The sequence below is a fragment of the Citrus sinensis genome, chromosome 5, assembly GCF_022201045.2.
Source record: "Citrus sinensis cultivar Valencia sweet orange chromosome 5, DVS_A1.0, whole genome shotgun sequence".
In the NCBI taxonomy this organism is placed as follows: domain Eukaryota; kingdom Viridiplantae; phylum Streptophyta; class Magnoliopsida; order Sapindales; family Rutaceae; genus Citrus; species Citrus sinensis.
In genome coordinates, this window is record NC_068560.1 from 33,757,219 (window position 1) to 33,777,522 (window position 20,304).

The window sequence follows — 20,304 nt, forward strand, 5'->3', positions numbered from 1 at the left end:
GAAGAAAGGGAAATTAAAACATTTTTTAGTTAGCCATTGAGAGCACCCGATGGGGCTCCCAATCTCTTTATAATCGTTGTTTTGCAAATTGTGAAATAAGAATAAATTTGTTTCATATTAATGGAAGTAAGTCTCATCATTAATCGTTGTAGATTTCCAAACTACCGTAATAGATCTATAAACTATAACAATTGAAAAAAAAAACATACAATTAAATTTGTTTAAAAAGATACAACTAAAATTGACTAGTAATCATCATTAAATATTATTTTTGATTTTAAATATTTACTACTAAATTGCATGAGATTTATAGACCATACCCAAAATAATAATAATAATAATCATCTTAAATGTTAATAATTTGCAGAATAAATAGATCTTAAAGAACATTGAGGCAAATAACAACTAAGGGCTAATCATACATGAACAGAGCAACCAGGACTAACTTCTTGAAAACTGAGCTGTAGCCCGGCACAATAATCAACTAATAACAGTTTTTCAAAAAGTGTAATGGGAAAATACATCAATGAATATTTCTTCTCTCTCTGGCTTGGCCGCCGTTCAAAGCCTATATAAAAACCGCAAGAAAAAGTCAAGGGGTCTGGTCATGAGTTCTCAAACCGAACAACGACACAAGTAATGTTGTCAGAGCTCCCACGTGCATAAGCTTCTTTGATGAGCTTCCTTGATGCTGCTTCTGCATCGGTTATGTGTTCCACCATTGCAACAGCATCCTGAAAGCAGAAGAGAGAGCAGATTTTGATGCTTAGATATATCATTATAAATGATTCTTGCAGCAAATGCTTTCCAAATTCCAATCACCTGGATAGAAGAGACATTTATAACTATAGAATCCAAGCTTTAAACCCTTCATTCGTGAGTTAAAAAAAAAATGCAAACCGAGTCCGTAGGAGAACACGCCTAAATACTTCTACCAGAATTTAGACTAGTTCAAACAAAAAAAACCTTTATCTAACAGCAAGCACTCCCCAAACTTAAACCATGCCCTAAACCCATAACATTTAAAGGTACTAACACAGAGTCATTACTCAACTGGATTGGGTAAGCTTTCAGAGCTGATTTACATTCATTAGATTAACTATAATAGGCCTTCCCGGCAGACTTATACCCTCGATGAAGGGCAGATAAATCTCAAAAAATTGAAAAAAGAGCTACAAAGGTCTGCAAATGGGGGGCATCTTTAGCTACAGCAGTGCTCCTTCCAGAAACTCACACAAAAACAATCTTATATTCAAAAGGCATAGTTCTCACAATGAGTGGGTACCATAATTGAAACACGCCAAGAACTTGGCTCGGAGATCTTTTTGTTACTAAATACCATAAGACAAGCATTTACCAATGCACCCAATTCATATTTCATGCTCCAACTCTTGCTTTCATTTCCTGAATAATACACTTTACGGCTTATCCAAAAAATTAAAAAAAAAAAATGGTAGCCTTACAAAATCCCCACTTCTACACTCTAACCTCCATTTAAGATGAATTATGTACTCAAAATAGCTTTCAAGTAATCATAATTATAATTGTAAATTTAAACATCACATAAAGCATCTCTTGGACAGCAGTATCAGAAGTGTTTGCACATAGGGACATTTTTAACAAATTTATTGTCTCACAGAAGAGAAGTTAAATACATCAATAAACACTTACCCTATTTGATATGACATTCCAAAGTCCATCACTAGCAATGATTATAAAGTCGACACCATCAATTTCTTCTTCCTACGCATTGAAAGGGGCACAGCATCAGTAACAAGGAACTAAATAAGAAAAAGAAAAGGGTACTACGAGAGGTAGCTATTGGAATAGGAAGTTGTTGTGCAAGATAAACAATAAAAATTCTACAGACACTAGATGTGCACAATGTCTCAGAATATGCAATTCCCTGCAAGATGTCAAGAAAAAGAAAAGGAGAAAAAATTGTTCAATTCACATCCATGGGAAATTTTGGCAATAAAAATTGGAGTTGGACAATAGTTAACATGATAGCTTATTCTGCATCTTTTATGCAGCTTTAACATTCTTGAAACTAAGATGGTTTTGAATTGAAATATCTCATGCTTAAATGCAGGCAGGCCAATTATAGAAAACCTTTTGCTACCTGAATTTCTGGCTCGGCAACGACATATTGCTTAAGTAATCTGTCCCCAAATGCACGAGAAACAGCAAGAACACCACCAACCCGCCATGTTCCTGGAAAGTTAGTAACTTTCTTTATATTTCATTCAAGCAATAGAATCAAACTTCAAACACTTGATTAAAGTGATATGTACGATTTAAGTAACATATTTTCATTTTCTATCCCTGTAACTTAATTATTTTTTTATCTCTCTGTTAAGTAACTTAATTGCTAACTTAAATATCATAAATGTAAGCCAAAACTTAGAAAACTCAAAATTACATAATAACAATCTCAATTCAAATAGGAAACGTAAAGCAAATGTCACCCTTGCTGGCATATAATAAAGCATATAAATAACAACCCAATATTACATATTCACCTGCCCAAATAACAAAACCTCCAGCCTCTTCAATTCTTTGTCGTTCATCAGATCGATCAGGTTTATGATCAATAGACAGTGGAATAGCTGCAATAAATCACATAAATTTTCATCCAATAACCAAGAACTATGAAAACAATTTCAATTGTTAGTCATATATAGGTATTTCATCAGTAAATATGAACTCAAATCTATATCCACAGAAATGTCCTCATCTGACAACTCTAACTTGACATAGTATTTATAGAAGTACACAGAAGAAGGAGAAGAGCAACTTCTTTGATTGAACTCCACTTTCTTTTTATACGGAATTTTCGACCCTGTTAAGCTGTATTCAGGAACAGTGAATTAGGCCATACAACTGGAACTAGGTGGAATTGGAGGTTTCCTTCTTTGAAGAATTACAAATTAATATCTCTAATTCCAGTTCCTAATATCTAATTCCACTCAAGCATGTATCTGCTTTCAGCATATGGTAACCCTATTACGCCCAACCTATATAGTAAAGAAGACATCAACCTGAGCCAGCTCTGGAGGCCACCACTCTGGAATCACCAACATTTGCAACAAGCAGCCGATCCCCTAACAGCACAGCAGTTGAAGCAGTTGACCCAGCATCTTTGTGCTGGCCTTTTTCTTCACTAAGGTAATTCTCATCAGTTTTTTTAAAAACTTCAACTGCAATACAAAAGTTGTGCCTATTCAGTGATCCACAAAGACAATATTCCAAATTCCAAAAAAACTCATAAATATTCATGCCCACAAAACACAATAAACATTTCGAACAACTTCATACCAATAGCTGTCTTTGTGTCCTTTATAAAATCTGGATGGCTACTTAAATTTTTGAAGAGATGGTTTTTAAGATACTCTGCAGTTCTGGAGCCTCCATGACCTAAACAGGGAAAAAGAGTCCTTTATGAACCCACAAAACAAAAAGTAAGAAAGATACAAATCCTCCCCCACAGTTATACAGAAATGTTTAAAAATATAACAAGTAGGCAGAAGGCATAACAACAAATGAAAGCCACATCAATAAAATTTGCTAGTGCTATTAAAAAACAAAAAAATTAAAAAAAGGGCAGCAGCAACATACCGTCATAAACACCGAAAAAAGCAACCATCTGACCATCAACCTCAGATAAACTTGTCTCATAAAAATCTTCCATTGAAGACCTTTTACCTTTAAAAGTGGAATATCCATAGCTAAACTTTGCAGTTCGGCTTCCAGTCAGAAAGCTAAAAAAACAGATAACATTTATTCAGGCACATATGTATACCGCCGGTTCTGTTGTGAGATTAAAGTTTAAAAGAGTTTCTTAAAAAAAAAAAAATTGCAGGACAAAAGCAGACATAACCTGGCATCTGGCCAAAATTTCATGGCCATTTTTAGTAAATGCAAATATATAATAAAACTTCAGCCGATCCATGTTAAATACCAGAGTAACTATAATATTAATAGAAGAACAGGCATGGTCCATTTCAAAAAGATATGAAATTCCGCGCAAGATATGCATAACCATATACGAAAACTTAATATTTTCACAGGACGGTTTAGTTGATGTGCTTTCAAAATGCAAAGCAGAATCAATCACATCAATACAAACAAACGTACCCTTAACAGAACATATCTAAATTATGTAAAAGAAAATAAAATATCGTTAGCACATAAATTTCATCAACTAAGAATTTTAAACATAGAATCCCATCACTCATTCAGTGAAGGAAGTACCCAATTGGATTAATTAAAGCTATTGAAGGAAATGGGAAACCTCATGCCTCCGCCGCTGAAGAGGGCATCCGGATCCCGAGCCGCTATCATAACATCTAAAGGCTTGGCATCAGCATCCCGGGAAGAAGATGCAGACGGCTCCGCTTTCGAATCTGCAAGTGCTGCCGCTGTTGGTGTAATTGTTATTTTTGTAAGTTTTGAGTCATTCATATTCAATATTAATGTTGATGTTGATGCCGCCGCATTTTTTTGTTTCAAGGGGATTTGCTCTTTATATTAATTTAAAATGGCTTCCAATTCTTTTTTTTTTTTTTCAATCCAGCGTACGTAGTACCAGTCGAATCAGGAGCGAGCCAGTTCTTCCATTCCACCGTGTTAATGATCGATTTTATTTTTATTTTTATTTGATACTTTTTTTTTTTGATATGCCAATAAAATGTGTTGTGTTATATTATTGTGTAAGATAAGCGTTTGACCTTATTATTTTATTGTTTTTACATTTAATTAATTTAATTCATATTTATAATGATTCAAACAAAAATTCATATTAAAAAAATAATTCAATCTTTTGTTACTGCAATTTTGTTATAAAAAAAAAAAAAAAAGAGTTCATTTTCTGATTGGTGCAAATAATCCAACGAACTCAATTCAACGTGCCCGGTAATTGCACGTTGAAAAATACAGGATGGCAATTGGCTTGAGGAAAGTCAAGGAGTGACATTCGTGACTATTATTTGTTACAGGAGCTTCATTTTGTTCTTAATAAAAAAGAAAATGCATGTGGCAAAGAATGAAAGAAACATTCAGCTGTTTTGAGAAAGAAAAACTTGAGAAACCAACAGTCATACATGCGCACAGAGGACCTGAAAAGGTGTACAAACAAAACGAACGGACTAGTTGAACAAAGAAAGTCGTAAGAATAATAACTAGTCCATCACGATGAGCAACACCCAGTAGTTGAAGCATCATTTTGCGGAGGACTTTCTTTGAAGATGTTCTTTTTCACACCACTTGAGCCCTCGCTCAACAGACTTGGGGTGTCCAAAATCTGCCATCAACATTCAAAATCACCAATCATGCTTAATTGTCATGAATCACAATTATGGTCACTGCCTAAATGAATGCGCACAAGGGGGTAGAGAGAGAGAGGGAGAGGGAGAGAAGCTTCATCAAAGCATGAACTATGTTTGCAATGCACTGGCAAGCATAATAAATTAAACTTATAATGGGCAACCAAACAGTTATCATCAAAGTACCAAACAAGCATCAGGACCACACTTAAGTAAGTTTTAGCAGGGGAATGATCATGTCTTCTTAATGCATGTGTACATGCTATGCATGAAACCATGTTTGGTTTCATCCAAATTCACTCTTCACTTCTATTAAGCTTTAAATAACTCTAATCTAGCTTTCTGTCTCTGAGGTACCTCCTTACAAAAGGAGTAAGAAGAAGGGCACATTTTAGCAGCCAACAGAATAACTTTTTGCAAAATAAGTGCAGGTGGAGGAAAGTTTTGAAAAAAACAAATAAGGCTTCCACAATATGTACCTTTAAAACAAGCTCCTCAAAGCACTGCTCTACATTGACTCGAGTTTTAGCACTACACTCCAGAAAAAGGCAGCCGTATTCCCTAGCGAAGTCGATACCCTCTTTTTTGCTGACAACCCTTTCACTTTCCTGCATAAGTATCATTTTACATGCACAGGATAGCATTAAATGGACTACAATTCGAGATAAATTCATGAACATAACATCTAACGTGCCCATGAGACAACACAGAACCAATATAGTTATAGAATAGAGAACTAACTAGAGCAATAGAACTTACTAAGAAGAAAATGCCAGAAGCCTGACAAAAATAATCTCCAAGGACATACCTTATCAACTTTGTTTCCAACAAGCAACTTGATGCAGTCTTGATTTGTTGAGTACAGATCAATTTCTTTAGCCCAAATATCGGCTAGGTTGGTAAATGTATCCCGTCGTGTCACATCATAAACTGTTATAATTTCAAAATGCAGTCAGTTACATAACAGAACATACTCAAAGTAAAGAAATAAACACAAGGAAAACACTGCCACTAAAATGGATCTAAAAAGAACATCGGACGCTTCCGGAAATCAATTAAATATTTCTACAGCTATAGCAAATTATAAAGATGAAGGACATCTTATACCATATGAACAAGACAAAACTACATACCCATGATTATCCCTTGGGCTCCCCTGTAATAGGAACTAGTTAGTGTTCTAAATCTTTCCTGCCCAGCTGCATTAAGGCAGAATAGATTAGTACATTCGTCAAGTTACATATATAAAAGAAAGTATCATTTTAGCAGGAATGAAAAGGCTATTAAAATTGTCAATTATAACTCTTTAATTGAGGTCGTGTATATAAGCAAAAACCATAGCAAAACAGGCGAGAATAGCTTTCCTCATGAATCATCATAAGAGGAGATAAAAATAAGTACCCTGCAACAGAATTAGAGATACCCTACAGGAAAATGGGAGAGGCACTCTCATTGGAGACCATTTCATCCTATGGCCCAAACAGGAAGTCTCTCTAACTCCTCCTTCGGTGTGAGCAATTTTGTTCCCAATTTTTTTGTATAATGAGATGTGACCTTGCCGGCTAAAATTCCCAATTCTTACCCTCTCAACTGAATCTCCCATGTTCAATGTTTACCTTTGAATTGTTTATCAATCAATCTAGTTTCAATCATAATGGTCTATAACCTTCTTCTAATCACATGCATTCTTAATTTTTTGACAACAGATTCAAACAGGATAAAATACCATAACTTCTCGGTAAAACAGGTCACTAGCTTAAGAAAGCCAACAGCCTTTGGCGATAAATTGGGATGTATTATAAACCTCTAGATATAAACAATAAACCTTCAATGCCTTCTCAACAAAAAACTGCAAAAAGAACAAATACATTCAACAGCATATTTCCTCTTGATATATAAGTTACACAGCACATTAGTAGTGCAAGTGAATGTAGCAGTCACAAAATGGAAGGAAAATAAAAAAGATACTCACCCGTGTCCCAAATGGCAAGCTTCATTTTTTTACCACCAAGAGCAACATGCTTTATCTTAAAATCCACACCTGCCAAAATGATCAAATTTTTTACCGATCCCAGTTCCAAATTTTGATATTAAAAAAAAATCTAAAATCTAAAACATGACAGGAGAAGATTACCAATGGTAGGAGAGAGCTCCTCAAAGGTATCAGAAGTGAAACTCAATAGCAAAGTACTCTTGCCAACCCCAGAATCTCCAATTAACAGCAACTTAAACAAGTAATCGAACTCCTGCTGACTCGTTGAAGAAGCCATCAAACAAACAAATAAAAATGAAGACTTTTGGGTTCAAGCTGATGGGTTTGGATCTGAAGGTGATGTTTTCATAAAATGTTCAGCAATGTGGAGGCGAAAAACAGGAAAAGCAAATAGCTTTGGGCTTTGCAGAGATGCAAAGAAAACTCTAAAGTCTTCTTCTTTCTTTCTCTCTCCAATGCATCTGCGCCTGTCTCTGTCCACCGCCTTTCTTCTTATTGCAAATAACGTTCGGGTTCTCAATGTTTTTACACTTTGTTGATTAAGGGAATATTTTACATTTGTATCAAACACGTCCTAATCTCTTTCGCACAGACTGAAATATCCTCTAGTGTGTCTGTGCTACTGTTTGTTAAAATTTTTATGTCAAATCAGAATTTTTGGGTGGTAATCTGGTGCTGAATTTACTATTACGACTAAATAGGTTATTTTATTTCAATTTGGATTAGAGACCTAATTGATGTAAGGGGAGAAACGTATATCCTTAAACGACATATTCAATAAGAATAGGGATCTATGCGTTATTATTTTTTCTTTCCTGTATTCACCTCGGTATGTAGTACTTTCCGAGGCAAGTTATAACCGACGTTTAGCAGCCGTTGATTACAATCTGATCTTTGGTTGCTTCCGGTTTCCGGAACGTATTTTCAGACAATGATTCATTATTAAAACGAGGATTAGTTAAGCATGATATGAGTTAGTCACCAACTGTGTGGCAGAAATAATGATTTGTTTGTGGGTAACTGCTTCTTTAATCCTGTCCGTGTATTTTTAAAAAATTATCAAAAATATTATTCTCATTACTTTTATAGATGTTCACATAATTTTTCAACGATAGATATAATATTTTTGTTCAATATAATTTAAAATTCAAACAAATTTATCATGTAACAAATAAAAAATATACAATACTTATGTAACTTTTAACGGAAAATATATATACACAACAAATCTTTTAAGTAAATTCTAATAATTGAGGAATTAGTTCAAATTATAAAGACAAAAAAGATATTTACCTCCTATTTTTCAATTAGAATGTCTTCCCCCCCCCCCCCCCCCCCCCAAGCCTCCCTTAATGAGTGCTAACAACTAATGTTAAGAAAATTATTTACAATGAATAATTTATATAATTATAAAGTTAGGGTATAAAGTTTATATCGTAAATGAGGTGACTTTGACGTGTTATTCATTCATTAGTACTATGTCTAATTAATGAAAATATAAAAAATTAACTATTACCTTGCAATCTTTGTATCCCAATTTTATAAACTCATCATTAGTTATTTTGAACAAATAAGCCAACTTATTAACCGCCCATTTTTTAAACAATATATCAATTTTCTTTTCTTTTTTTTAATTTTTTTTTCTGTATAAATGCAAAAGTTTTATTGAAGGAAGAAAAAAGAGACAAAAAGTGAAGAGCAGAAACTCTGTAAATGAAACAAAAATTAGAGGCTGAACCCGTAAAAAGGAAGCCCCACCAACCCCAGTGCAGCTGGCGATTTAGTAATAGGCTAATTGCCGTAGAGGAGAATCCTACCAGTTAAAACAAACGTATTTTTGTTTTCCACCGCCCCGAAATTTGAGCTATCATCTAGTCAATACAATCAGTAGAGATTGTATTTAACCAAACCTTAGAGGTGTTGATATTTGAAATTATTTTTGTTTTGCTATAATCTAAGGTATAATTCCAGAAAAAAAAAAAAAATTGTGATCATTTGTGAAACCATTGGGGTCTATATGACCATTTAACTAAATCTTGAGGTGCGCGTGACTTTTTTCCTTATAAATATAACATAAAATTAATAAATCTACATTTAGTGCAAAATAAAATATAAATGAAATGAAAAACTTATAAATAGAAGATAAAATAAGTAAATTAATATAAAACTAATAAAATGGTAAATATAACATTAAACTAATAAATAACATTAAGTGTAAAATAAAATATAAATTTTATAGATTACATTTAAAACTTATTAATAAAAGGTAAAAGAAGTGAATTAATATAGGTGTTGTTGAAAATAAATATAAAAAACTTATAAATATAGAATGAAAACTCATTATAATATTGATTACCTTATATATTTAATGATTTTGTACTTAAACTAAATAATGATAGTTTTAGGTTTATATAACACATATGATGTGTTATTAAAGGTAAAGCTTATTCTTAAAAATTAATTGTGAAAAAAAAATCCTTTTAATGTTTTTCAAATCTATTGTAAGATGAGGCGATTTTACATCCATCTAAACTTCCTCACAGCAACCCCCAAATGATTTTCAAGTATAAGTAAGGAGCAAAGTAATTAATTAATATAAGGATACCATGTTTATTTTGTTTTAGCTTGATTTACATTTGTAGTTAAACCAATTCAATAAAATTTAATCCACTTGCTTTTAGTACAATTTGTTTTGTTTTCAATTAATGAGTTTTTTGTTTGTTTAATTAAAGTAAATGAATAAACTGTTTTTTCACTAAATTTTTGTAGAAACAATTTTAGTTGTTTTAATAATTAATAGTCTTATATTAATTTACTTGTTTTAACTTTCACTAATGTAATTTACAAAAAAAATATGTTTATCATGGCATTGATGTCGTAATTTTGAACTACAACATTATAGAATTTTCCCCTATTATGTAGGTTACATTTGCAGCTAAAATATCAAAATAAGTTTCCTATATCTTCTCTCCAATTTAATTATAAACCCAAAAAATAAGTTTATCTTTAAGCAAAGTCTCATTGATTAATTTTGTCAAAATACAATGAGTAAAGCTATTGGCACCCTCAAATATCCTTTAAAAACCCCTATTATAAGTACACACCATTAAACAATGTTAGAAATTTTATATTTATTATTAACACCCACTTTAATTCAAAAACTGCTCTTCTTCTAAATTTGATTTTCTCTCCAACACCCAACAATAAACATCAGCAATATTTCTGCTGCCTATCTCATTTCATGCTTTTGGTCCCTCACTCATGCAATTTCCTGTCCATCTCTTGACTTCTTCTTCATTTGCAATTTTGCTACTTGATAAACTATTTTAGTCCCACTCCTTGAATTATGTTAAGCCATTGGACAGTCCTAAGGGTTTTCAACAAAAGATTGTTGCTTGTATAACACTTTATTTTGGCTTTTTAGATGTGTAAAACTCAAAACAATTCATTACTATTTGGAATGGGATTGATGATGCCAAGAAATCGTAACCAATTGAAAATTGTACTTATGCGGAGTATGGCACCATTTGAATTTTAGAGAGAAAAATATAGTTGATACATTTGTCCTTAAATGTAATTGTAGAAAATAGGGGTTTTATAAGTTCAATAAGGGGTTGCCAATAGCTCCACTCAAATACAATAAAGTTTCTCTATAATCATAATATTGAGACCATATTAATTTTATTATTATGTGGAGATTATAACTCAATGGAGGTGTAGTTACAAAGAATATTGATTTGACTTAATTATTCTTAGTGTAGGTAATATAGATGTGAAGTAATCACTAAATTAATAATTAATTAGTGGATAATGTCAAATCTAATTTACAGATATTGTTAAAGAGATAGATATAATTTTAAAAAACTAGCATATATTTTTTACAATATATGAGTATTAATTGTTACTATGTGGAGGCAAATTCCTAAAGACGGGATTTAGAATATTTATAACTTATTATAATGTGAAATTTATTCTTATTATAATTGTTTCAAATTGGGACAAAAAATTTTTACGACTATATGGAGGTTATTCCTTTATAAAATATCATTATGGACAGGTTTTACTATAAAAAGAGAAAAGATATTAGGTTTAATTTCTATCTATTTATAATTTTTTATTCCGCTAAATTATTTCATGTTTGACCTTGGTAGTTTTGAAGTCCAAATTCTTCCTTATTTGTTTAGCGTGACCCACGGCCACCAACAAATTAACATGTAGATCGGTCTGAAGAGGATGTAGCATTTTTATTATGTCTCTAATTATGTGACATATGGACTATATTGAGATATCTTATACAATCGTTAAGGAATATGTGATTAAAGAATACTGAGATAATTCTTCCTCTGATATATCGTTATCCCAATATCCATAAAAATCCTTCTCATCAATTTGTTAGTCATTGCCTATCCATACATGCTAGAATGAAATATGAAGTTTGTTTGTTAATATCATCAAAAGTCAAAACACAAGTGGCCTGTATCATTCGAACATTTGGACAGTCAGTATTCATAAGTACACTATACACGGATTTTGTCATTATAATGAGATCTACAATTGTTTATACCATTCAATACACCATCAACTTAGAAAAGAATTGACTCAATACGCATAATCTACTTACAAATGAATCGGGATTCTCTACTGATGATCTGAAAGAGAATGTAACTCAAAAGAAGTTAATTTTGACTATATACATATAAAAGTAATGCGTATGTGCTGACATTTGGCATCATAATGCATTACAAAATTCACCTTACACGCTATAAAATGGTGTTATCATCACCACCGTTCACTCATTAGCAATATAGTTTCTCCTACGAAGCTAATGGAGGAAGTACCTGTAGTCATTGTAGGTGCAGGCCCTGCTGGTCTAGCAACCTCTGCTTGTCTAAACAACCTCTCAGTCCCCAACATAATCTTAGAAAGAGAGGATTGCAGCGCCTCTTTGTGGAAGAAGAGAGCATATGATCGCATGAAGCTGCACCTTGCCAAGCAGTTTTGCGAGCTTCCTCATATGCCATTTCCTTCTCGCACACCAACTTTTGTCCCTAGAATATCCTTTATCAATTATGTAGATAACTATGTGTCCCAAATGGGAATAAACCCCAGGTACCACAGGTCTGTAGAATCTGCGAGCTACGATGAAAATGCGAAAGCATGGATCATTGTGGCCAAGAATACAGCCTTGGACGCATATGAAGAGTATGTTGCGCGATATCTTGTGGTAGCAACTGGTGAAAACGGTCAAGGGTTGATTCCGGAGGTGCCAGGGCTGGGTAGCTTTGAAGGGGAATACATGCACTCAAGCAAATATGAGAATGGTGGCAAATTCATTAGCAAAAATGTTTTGGTTGTCGGCTGTGGCAATTCAGGCATGGAGATTGCTTATGATCTCTCAAGCTGCGGTGCATGCACGTCAATTGTTGTTCGTGGCCCGGTAACTCTCTCTCTCTCTCTCTCTCTCTCTCTATAACTAGGGTTTTAGTAAAAAATATGTACATTCATACTAAATGTTACTCGAGGATATGGCTATGATAAAACGAGGATATGGATGTAATTTGCGTATGTTAGACTTAAAACCTGAAATGTTAAATTCGTATAACCCGCTCTTTCGTTTATCTTGTTCAGGTACATGTTCTCACTAGGGAAATTGTATTTGCTGGAATGCTCCTGCTGAAATTCCTCCCATGCAAATTGGTGGACTTTATCGTTGTGATGCTTAGCAAAATGAAGTTTGGGAATCTCTTCAAGTACGGGTTAGAAAGACCAAAAAAGGGACCGTTTCATTTCAAAGCAATTACTGGTCAAACCCCAACTATGGACGTTGGTGCCATGGACAAGATTCGAAAAGGAGAAATCCAAGTATTTATTTATTTTTTCCCTTACAAATTAATGTTTCTTCACATTTACATGATGGCTAATTCTTTCATGCAATAATTGTGATGGTTATTGCAAAAAATATGGCAGGTTTTTCCTTCTATAACGAGTATAAATAGAAACAAAGTGGAGTTCGAAAATGGCAAGATCGAAGAATTTGAGGCTATTATCTTTGCTACTGGCTATAAAAGTACTGTGCGCAACTGGCTTAAGGTACAATAATTTTTTCTTGTCAATTACAATATACCTAAGTTTCATAAATTGATTGCAAATATTTCGACTATGTCTAATGCATCTTGATTATCTTCTAAATCAAGCAGGATGACAAAGATTTTTTCGATGAATATGGTATGCCAAAAAGAAATTGCCCAAATCATTGGAAAGGGGAGAATGGCCTTTATTGTGCTGGATTCTCAAGAACAGGATTGCATGGAATTTCAATTGATGCAAAGAATATAGCAAATGACATCAATTTGGCTTTGACTGATCACCAAGTTTAAGGTTTATCAATAAGATTGTAAACGATCTTGTGTGTTCTAGATAGTCTCTGTGCTAAATCATGGTCACATGCTATGTGTTAATGCAACAATCATGTAACTAGACACCAACAATCCGGCTTTGCAGATTCCTTGTGCTTTCTCAATGTTCCTGTATGGTTCATCATATCATAATAAAAATAATAGACTTTACTTTATGGAAGCCTCTTTATTATTGAATTTTTCTCTTTCATAGTTGTCTATAATTTTGATTCGAAACGTAACAGAAGTTTCACATAGATCTCTTAAGTCCTCCCCAAATCCCATGATAATTTTTTTTTTCAATGAGGTCCTCTTTGGCCAAATTTTGACCGATAAATCAAATTATTGATGTTTTCATTTATATCTCTCCCTCTTTGGGAAATAATTGACAGCAACACGCGTATCATCAATATCTATTTATTAAAATACATTCTTTTTTTTTCCAGTTTATTTGGGGTGGATTGATTGAGTCATCGAGAGATCGAAACCATTCAAGTAAATCTTGCTTACGTAATGTTGTTTTCAATTTTCATAGGCTTTTTAATGTTACCCATGGCTTAGTAATGATTTTATTTTGCGAGATAATAATTGCTATTTAGGATCCGTTTGGGATTCAAGTTGACAGCTGAAATTTTTATAGTACTAAAGTGTTTGGTAAATATTAGTTGTTGTAGTTTGAAAGTTATATTAATACGATTTTTTACTTGTATGATAGAAAATCTATTATATATTTAATAATGTTGTCAAAATTATTATTTACAATTTATATTTACTATATATTATTAATTTTATTTCATAGTTACAGTTTTTTTCATAACAACTGTAACTTAAAAATTATAGCATCTCAATTACAAACAGGACCTTGGCAATATACAATTTAACAAAGGAATTTATTTTTTTTATTTATAAATGTTTGTTATTTCATTTAGAAGGCATGCTATTGTGAAAAGTTATAGAAAGGATTTACTTAATTATGCTTTGCTTTAAGATTAAAAAAGAAATTAATAATTAAAAAACCACGAAAATTAGATGTTGGAATCGTACGTAAGATATAACTGATAGGTATATGCTTTGTCTTTTAAAATTTATGGGTCATTGTTCTTATCGTTTTCAATTCTCGAGCAATCCGATCAGCTTATATACGTTTCCTCTCGTATGCTCGCACGAGCTTTACAATGTTGCCACATAAACTAATGGAAATGACAAAAACTACGTGTTAGCATTAATATCTGCCCTACACTACTGAAATAAATATTGTGTAATATAGAATAGTAATAATATAGGGAGAAAAGATAAATATTGAGTTTTTTTTTTCCTAATTACACTGGAATCTGTTGATAATTACAATAGAAATTCAAGTAATCTTCTAGGAGGAAGAGAAGATGTCCCAATAAATTGATCAAGTAATTTTTAACCGTTTTTTAAAATTATTTGTGTTTAGATTCCCAAAACGTGAAAAATGAAAAATTAAAGTAAGTAATTTTAGAAAGTGCAAAGACTATTAAATAAAAGGCTCAACCTTTTAAGAACTTTCTATATTCAAACGTTTTTATCGGAACATTTCGAATAGAATTATTCTATTCTATTTTTCGAAATTAAGTTCCTATAAAACTCAAGTCCAATCATGAATCAACCCATTGGGTCACAGTGGTGCGTGGGCTTAAATTTTGCCAAAGCACATTTCAGCCACTTAATTGTTGATACAATTGTTACCAATTACCATGACAGTAATTGATTTTGCTAAGAGAAAAATTCCACTTGCACATAGAAATCGATTAATAGTAGTATCTCAGCATTATTTGTATATGGTAGTTGATATTCATGGCATAACTTTCTGCTTACACAAAAACTAATGTTACCGCGATTATTATTTGTATTGTGTCGTGCATATCAAATGAATTTACGCAAGTCAATCAAACCTCATAGTGCTCTAGCTGAATATCCTTGGACTTCAACGGAACATATTCCCCTAAATAAACTTCAAGATGATCCGATAGCGCCGATTTGTCGATATTTTCATGGTGATATGATTTGCAGACGAAGTAGATCACAGTCTGAATCACAAGTGCAAACAACATCAACTTGAACAGCAGCAACAAGCAAATAACTCCGAACAAAACCCTAGTCCCCGTCCCAAGCGACCACCCATGAACCACCAGCCTCCAAAAGATCAGTTGAACGGCGAAAAGTGAAATATTCATTATGAAAAGGATCACCGCGGTGACCAACATCTTCCCTTTAATCAACGCTTGACTCTTGATCATGGCTGCGAATCCGCAAGATTCTTCCAACACGGACACAACGCTAGCCAAATGCCATATTACGGACAGATAAAAATGCCCCGCTACGTAGAAAACTAATATGACATAAAGAATTGAGAGCATGAATTTTATATCCCCGCCAGCTGTTAAAATCCCCCATAAGACGACCCACAAGCTGACTACCACGATTGCAGCGAAGTTGTACAGGAAGTATGCGAGAAAGGTACACAAAAATGTGACCATTAGCCTCTTCCAAACTTTTGGCACCACGCTCATGACCTTCTTGAAAGAAACATCTTTGCCGGTGTAAACACACGCAACGGTGTAAACAACAGCCGAGGTTGATAATAGAGATAAGACTAGGTAGAAGGTTAAGTAAGCGACTTTAAAGAACCAATACAAGGTTCGGTCTTCGGAGATGACGTCGGTGAGTTTGTTGAATCTAGCGGAGCCGGCTGGAGTAAAGTGCCGTTCCATCTTGTCGTGGACGACTTTCCTGTGAAGGAGATCCGTCAGTTCAACGTGGGCAAGGAAGATGAATGATAGAGGCAGGATTAAGGCTAGCGTGATTTTGCTGAAGATTCGTCTCCATGTGATGATGACCTTGCAGGCTTCTCTGTATATCCCAAAGATGCCTAAAAATTGCATCTCTTCTTGTTCTCTATCCATAGTGTTTCTGAATTTTTTTTTGTGATCAATGGGTATTTTGTTGCACGAAAATAGAAGCGAATAAGGATGGAGGAGGAGATGGATGGATATAGGATATTAATTTGGACGTTGACGATATCAAAAGAAACACGGATATCCAAATAAACCAGCCAAGTCAACGCAATTACTTTTTTCCAAGGGAAGGACGTGGAGAAAAAGTGAGGGCTATTTTCGGAAGTTCAATTTTTTTTTTTTGTTTGATCTTTTAGACGGACGGCAAAGACTAGGTCATTGCTTCGCGTTGCTAATCGGGTCGTGCACGCCGAGGCAAATATTCGCTTTCTCAAAGTCTTTGTTTGAATCGAGTGGAGTCAACACGCTCCTATTTCTCTATCCTCGAAGTTTCCTTTACGTTGATCAATGGAAAACTTGACCATTGGATGCTGCTCCGAAAAGTCATCTATGCACTAAATTCTTTGAAAGGCTAATTTTTTTTTTTTCCCCCCTTTCCTCTTCCTAGAACTCTTATAAGAATTATATGTCCTATTTAATTAGTATGAAAATTTCTATACCTAATACAATTAATAGTACAGATAGCATTAATAAAATGACAAAAATTTTCGTCTCATTTAAATGACGTACTAAACAAAGCTTACGTTTCGTCTCACAAAAAATTCTACTATCGTAATATAATTGTGTAAAAAAAATTATTCACTAAAGTTGCAGCTCTTGCGAGATATATTTGAATTTTGATTAGATCCTTGATTTGCATATATATTTTCTAGTTAAAGATTAACACGGCCACAAGATTTCGGAAAATACTTGAAAATACATTCTTCGTGCTGCACAATCAGATTAAACCTTGTGAAAAAATTAAAAAAAAATAAAATTAACTATAGTCTCTAGTATCCACTAGCCATTTTTTTAGATTAACATCATAAATCATTGTAATTATATTAAATATTAATCATACCAACTTCAGATATATAATTATAATCTCATATGTCTATTAAGGGCAGTCCATATCATCACTCAGAGAAATTTTAGAATTCACTAATGATGTGTTTAGGCTGGAATGTGAATGGAGAATGAAAATAAGAATAAGTTGTTTACTTAAACTATAGGAATCCAAATTGGAAAAAGTCATTTTATCTTAAAATTGGAGTTGGAATGAGTTAGATTATAACAAACTACCAAAAAATACTTAATGAATGGTTGTTGAAATTATTATTTTGTATTTTAATTATTGTGATTATTTATTCAAAATTTGTTAAGATTAGTAATAATTGTTGTTAATAATATATTAATTAATTGTAGAAATCTTTATCAACAATGATAATAACAAACATCACTTTATTAATTAATTATAATAATTTTTATCATCAATAATAATAATAAATAAAAACATTAATCACTACTTATTATTATTTTTATCATTAATAATAATAATAATAATAATAATAATAATTGAAAATATATAAATTAATTAGAATAGTTATATTAATTAATTATGATAATATATAATATACTAATTATGAACACACCATAAAAGTATTACGAACAACTTACGAGCTCCAACCAGTGAGGAAATTTATCATCCCTACCCGTATCAAGCCTGAGAAAAGTCTGACACAAAGACCCTCTTGCTGCAGTTATATATCTGTTATGGAGAATATGCCCGTGAGCTTATCAACACTTTTTTAAAAATCAAAATACTACTGGGTTGAAGTTAAAATATGCCTATTAAAACGGGGATTGGGCAAATTACCCATTTGAAAATGGTGATGCGTGGGTTAAATTAAATGGTACGCTATGTCTCCCCAAGTACTAAACAGAAGTTGATGAAGTTCTAAATTTAATGAATAACAAGTTTACTAGACAGACAAGGACTCTTTTCTAATATTTTTTTCCCCCTTCTAATCCCTCCTAAAGAATAGGAGAGAATCCTAATCATTGCTAAACAACAAGAGTGCAAGAGAAATTTTATGACTTTCTTCTTCTAAATCAATTAATGTCAATCTCAGTTACTACTTACTAGACTACCAAAAAAAAAAAAAAAAAGACAATCTCCAGATATCTATAGATCTCTTGCCATGACGGAGCGAAGAGGAAAATTGTTCACGACAGTTCTTTTGTTATTGCAATATTCATGGAGAATTGAATAAGAAATTGTACTCTATGTTCTAATACATATTTACTATCCTAAAAATTTATTACAACAAAATTACTATATTTTTTAGAAGCATTGGATAATTTTTTTTAATTATAACTGAATGACAACTCAATTTTCTCCGCATTCATGTGAGCAAGGTTTGAATTCCAAACCTTTTGATTCCAAACTAATTAATTAAACTAGTTATCATCCACGAGAAACATTAGATTAGTTAATTGTATATTTTTTTCTTGCATCGATGATTCTCAAACTGAATTATTAGAACGAAACTACACATCAAGTGATGAATCTCAATTACAAAGCCTACAGAAAGAATTAATCTTACAAAACAAATCCCTAGCAAAAATTAATTAACAATATGGTCGTTATCATATGACTTAGGGTTGGTTCGTGATTGAGGTGCTGTGATCAATCTGATCCGGTGGTCGTGCAAGGCAGCGTGAACCGGCACGTTGGGCAGTTGTTGCCTGTCACAAGCCACTTGAGGATGCAATGCCGGTGATGAACATGCGAGCATTGCAAGCTAATAACTTCATCTCCTTCCGAGAACTCTTCTAAACAAATAACACACCGTTCTTGTCCAAAAACCAAACCCGAACCTTCTTCAAGAATCGCTATCTCCCATGTTTCAATCACTCGCACAACTTCAAGTTGCACTCCGACTGCGACCAAGCTACACTCCGGGTCGTAGGGAGTGGCGTGAGCCGCCGCTTTTGCTTCATCAAGAATCGTTTTCATCAAAATTTCTTGAGCGCATTCCCCTAGCCCTTGAGTACTTAACAAGTTGGCACGCAAGTCCTCAAGAAATGAATCTTGATCACTATCTTCGAAGAATATTTCATGAAGCTTCAAATGAAACGTGTGTTCTTGAGCATTCAAGGGAATCCTGACTCGGACCTGTGGATGTATGAGCTCATCCGTGTTGAAGATTTGGATTATGAAGTAAAAACCTGGAGACAAATTTCGGTCCTGATCGGGTATGTAATCATTGGACAAATGCACAACTTTCAGGTGGGCATTATACCATTGAGCAGCATCCATGACAAAACGAGAGAGCTTTTGGCAAAATCCTTTATTTTGTAATATATTCATTGCAAATATATATATATATATGCATATGGATTGTGCTTACTGAAAAAGGAAACCTGGCAGCGGAAGGAATAAGAGTTTTCTTAAACTTGGGTCTCACGCAGAAATTTCCAGTTAAGCCCTTTTTAACATTTAAATTTCAAGTAGATAATACTGACTAAATATTTTGATTAAATTCTTTTATGTAGATGTAAAATTATTAATAGGGTTTATTTATTTGAATTTTATGAATATAGTATTTACGTTATGTTTCACTTTATTTTTATTAATTTTAGGAGAACTTTTTGATTAAGAGTCGATATCGAGTCCTCGCCGAATGGTCACAGGCGTACAAGTACTGAGCACTTGCACTACTCTCCTCTGTTCCCCTCATTTAGCATTTAAAAATTAAAAAAAAATAGTTTTGTTATTTCCTAAAATA

At 33.1% G+C, this 20,304-nt stretch overlaps 4 protein-coding genes across 4 annotated transcripts; 1 reads left to right on the forward strand and 3 right to left on the reverse strand.

Moving 5' to 3' along the window:
- Positions 1-326: 326 nt before the first annotated feature.
- On the reverse strand, positions 327-7,789 carry LOC102628215 (probable protein phosphatase 2C 11). Its single transcript, XM_052441357.1, has 14 exons — positions 7,459-7,789; positions 7,297-7,365; positions 6,458-6,523; positions 6,133-6,254; positions 5,804-5,932; positions 5,192-5,302; positions 4,295-4,530; positions 3,619-3,761; positions 3,319-3,417; positions 3,042-3,200; positions 2,523-2,609; positions 2,123-2,214; positions 1,672-1,743; positions 327-734 (listed from the first exon to the last, which is right to left on the reverse strand). Exons 1-14 carry the CDS (start codon positions 7,592-7,594, stop codon positions 606-608), a joined length of 1,650 nt encoding a protein of 549 aa, XP_052297317.1. The 5' UTR covers positions 7,595-7,789; the 3' UTR covers positions 327-605.
- Positions 7,790-12,142: 4,353 nt separating this feature from the next.
- Positions 12,143-13,707, forward strand: LOC102628510 (probable indole-3-pyruvate monooxygenase YUCCA11). Its single transcript, XM_052441902.1, has 4 exons — positions 12,143-12,754; positions 12,946-13,179; positions 13,285-13,407; positions 13,515-13,707. Exons 1-4 carry the CDS (start codon positions 12,143-12,145, stop codon positions 13,692-13,694), a joined length of 1,149 nt encoding a protein of 382 aa, XP_052297862.1. The 3' UTR covers positions 13,695-13,707.
- Positions 13,708-15,483: 1,776 nt separating this feature from the next.
- On the reverse strand, positions 15,484-16,747 carry LOC107176324 (uncharacterized). Its single transcript, XM_015528624.2, has one exon. The coding sequence runs from the start codon at positions 16,640-16,642 to the stop codon at positions 15,626-15,628; it is 1,017 nt and encodes a 338-aa protein (XP_015384110.2). The 5' UTR covers positions 16,643-16,747; the 3' UTR covers positions 15,484-15,625.
- Positions 16,748-19,078: 2,331 nt separating this feature from the next.
- LOC127902722 (uncharacterized) lies at positions 19,079-19,917 on the reverse strand. Its single transcript, XM_052442596.1, has one exon. It carries the CDS (start codon positions 19,884-19,886, stop codon positions 19,203-19,205), a length of 684 nt encoding a protein of 227 aa, XP_052298556.1. The 5' UTR covers positions 19,887-19,917; the 3' UTR covers positions 19,079-19,202.
- Between the last annotated feature and the right edge of the window lie 387 nt (positions 19,918-20,304).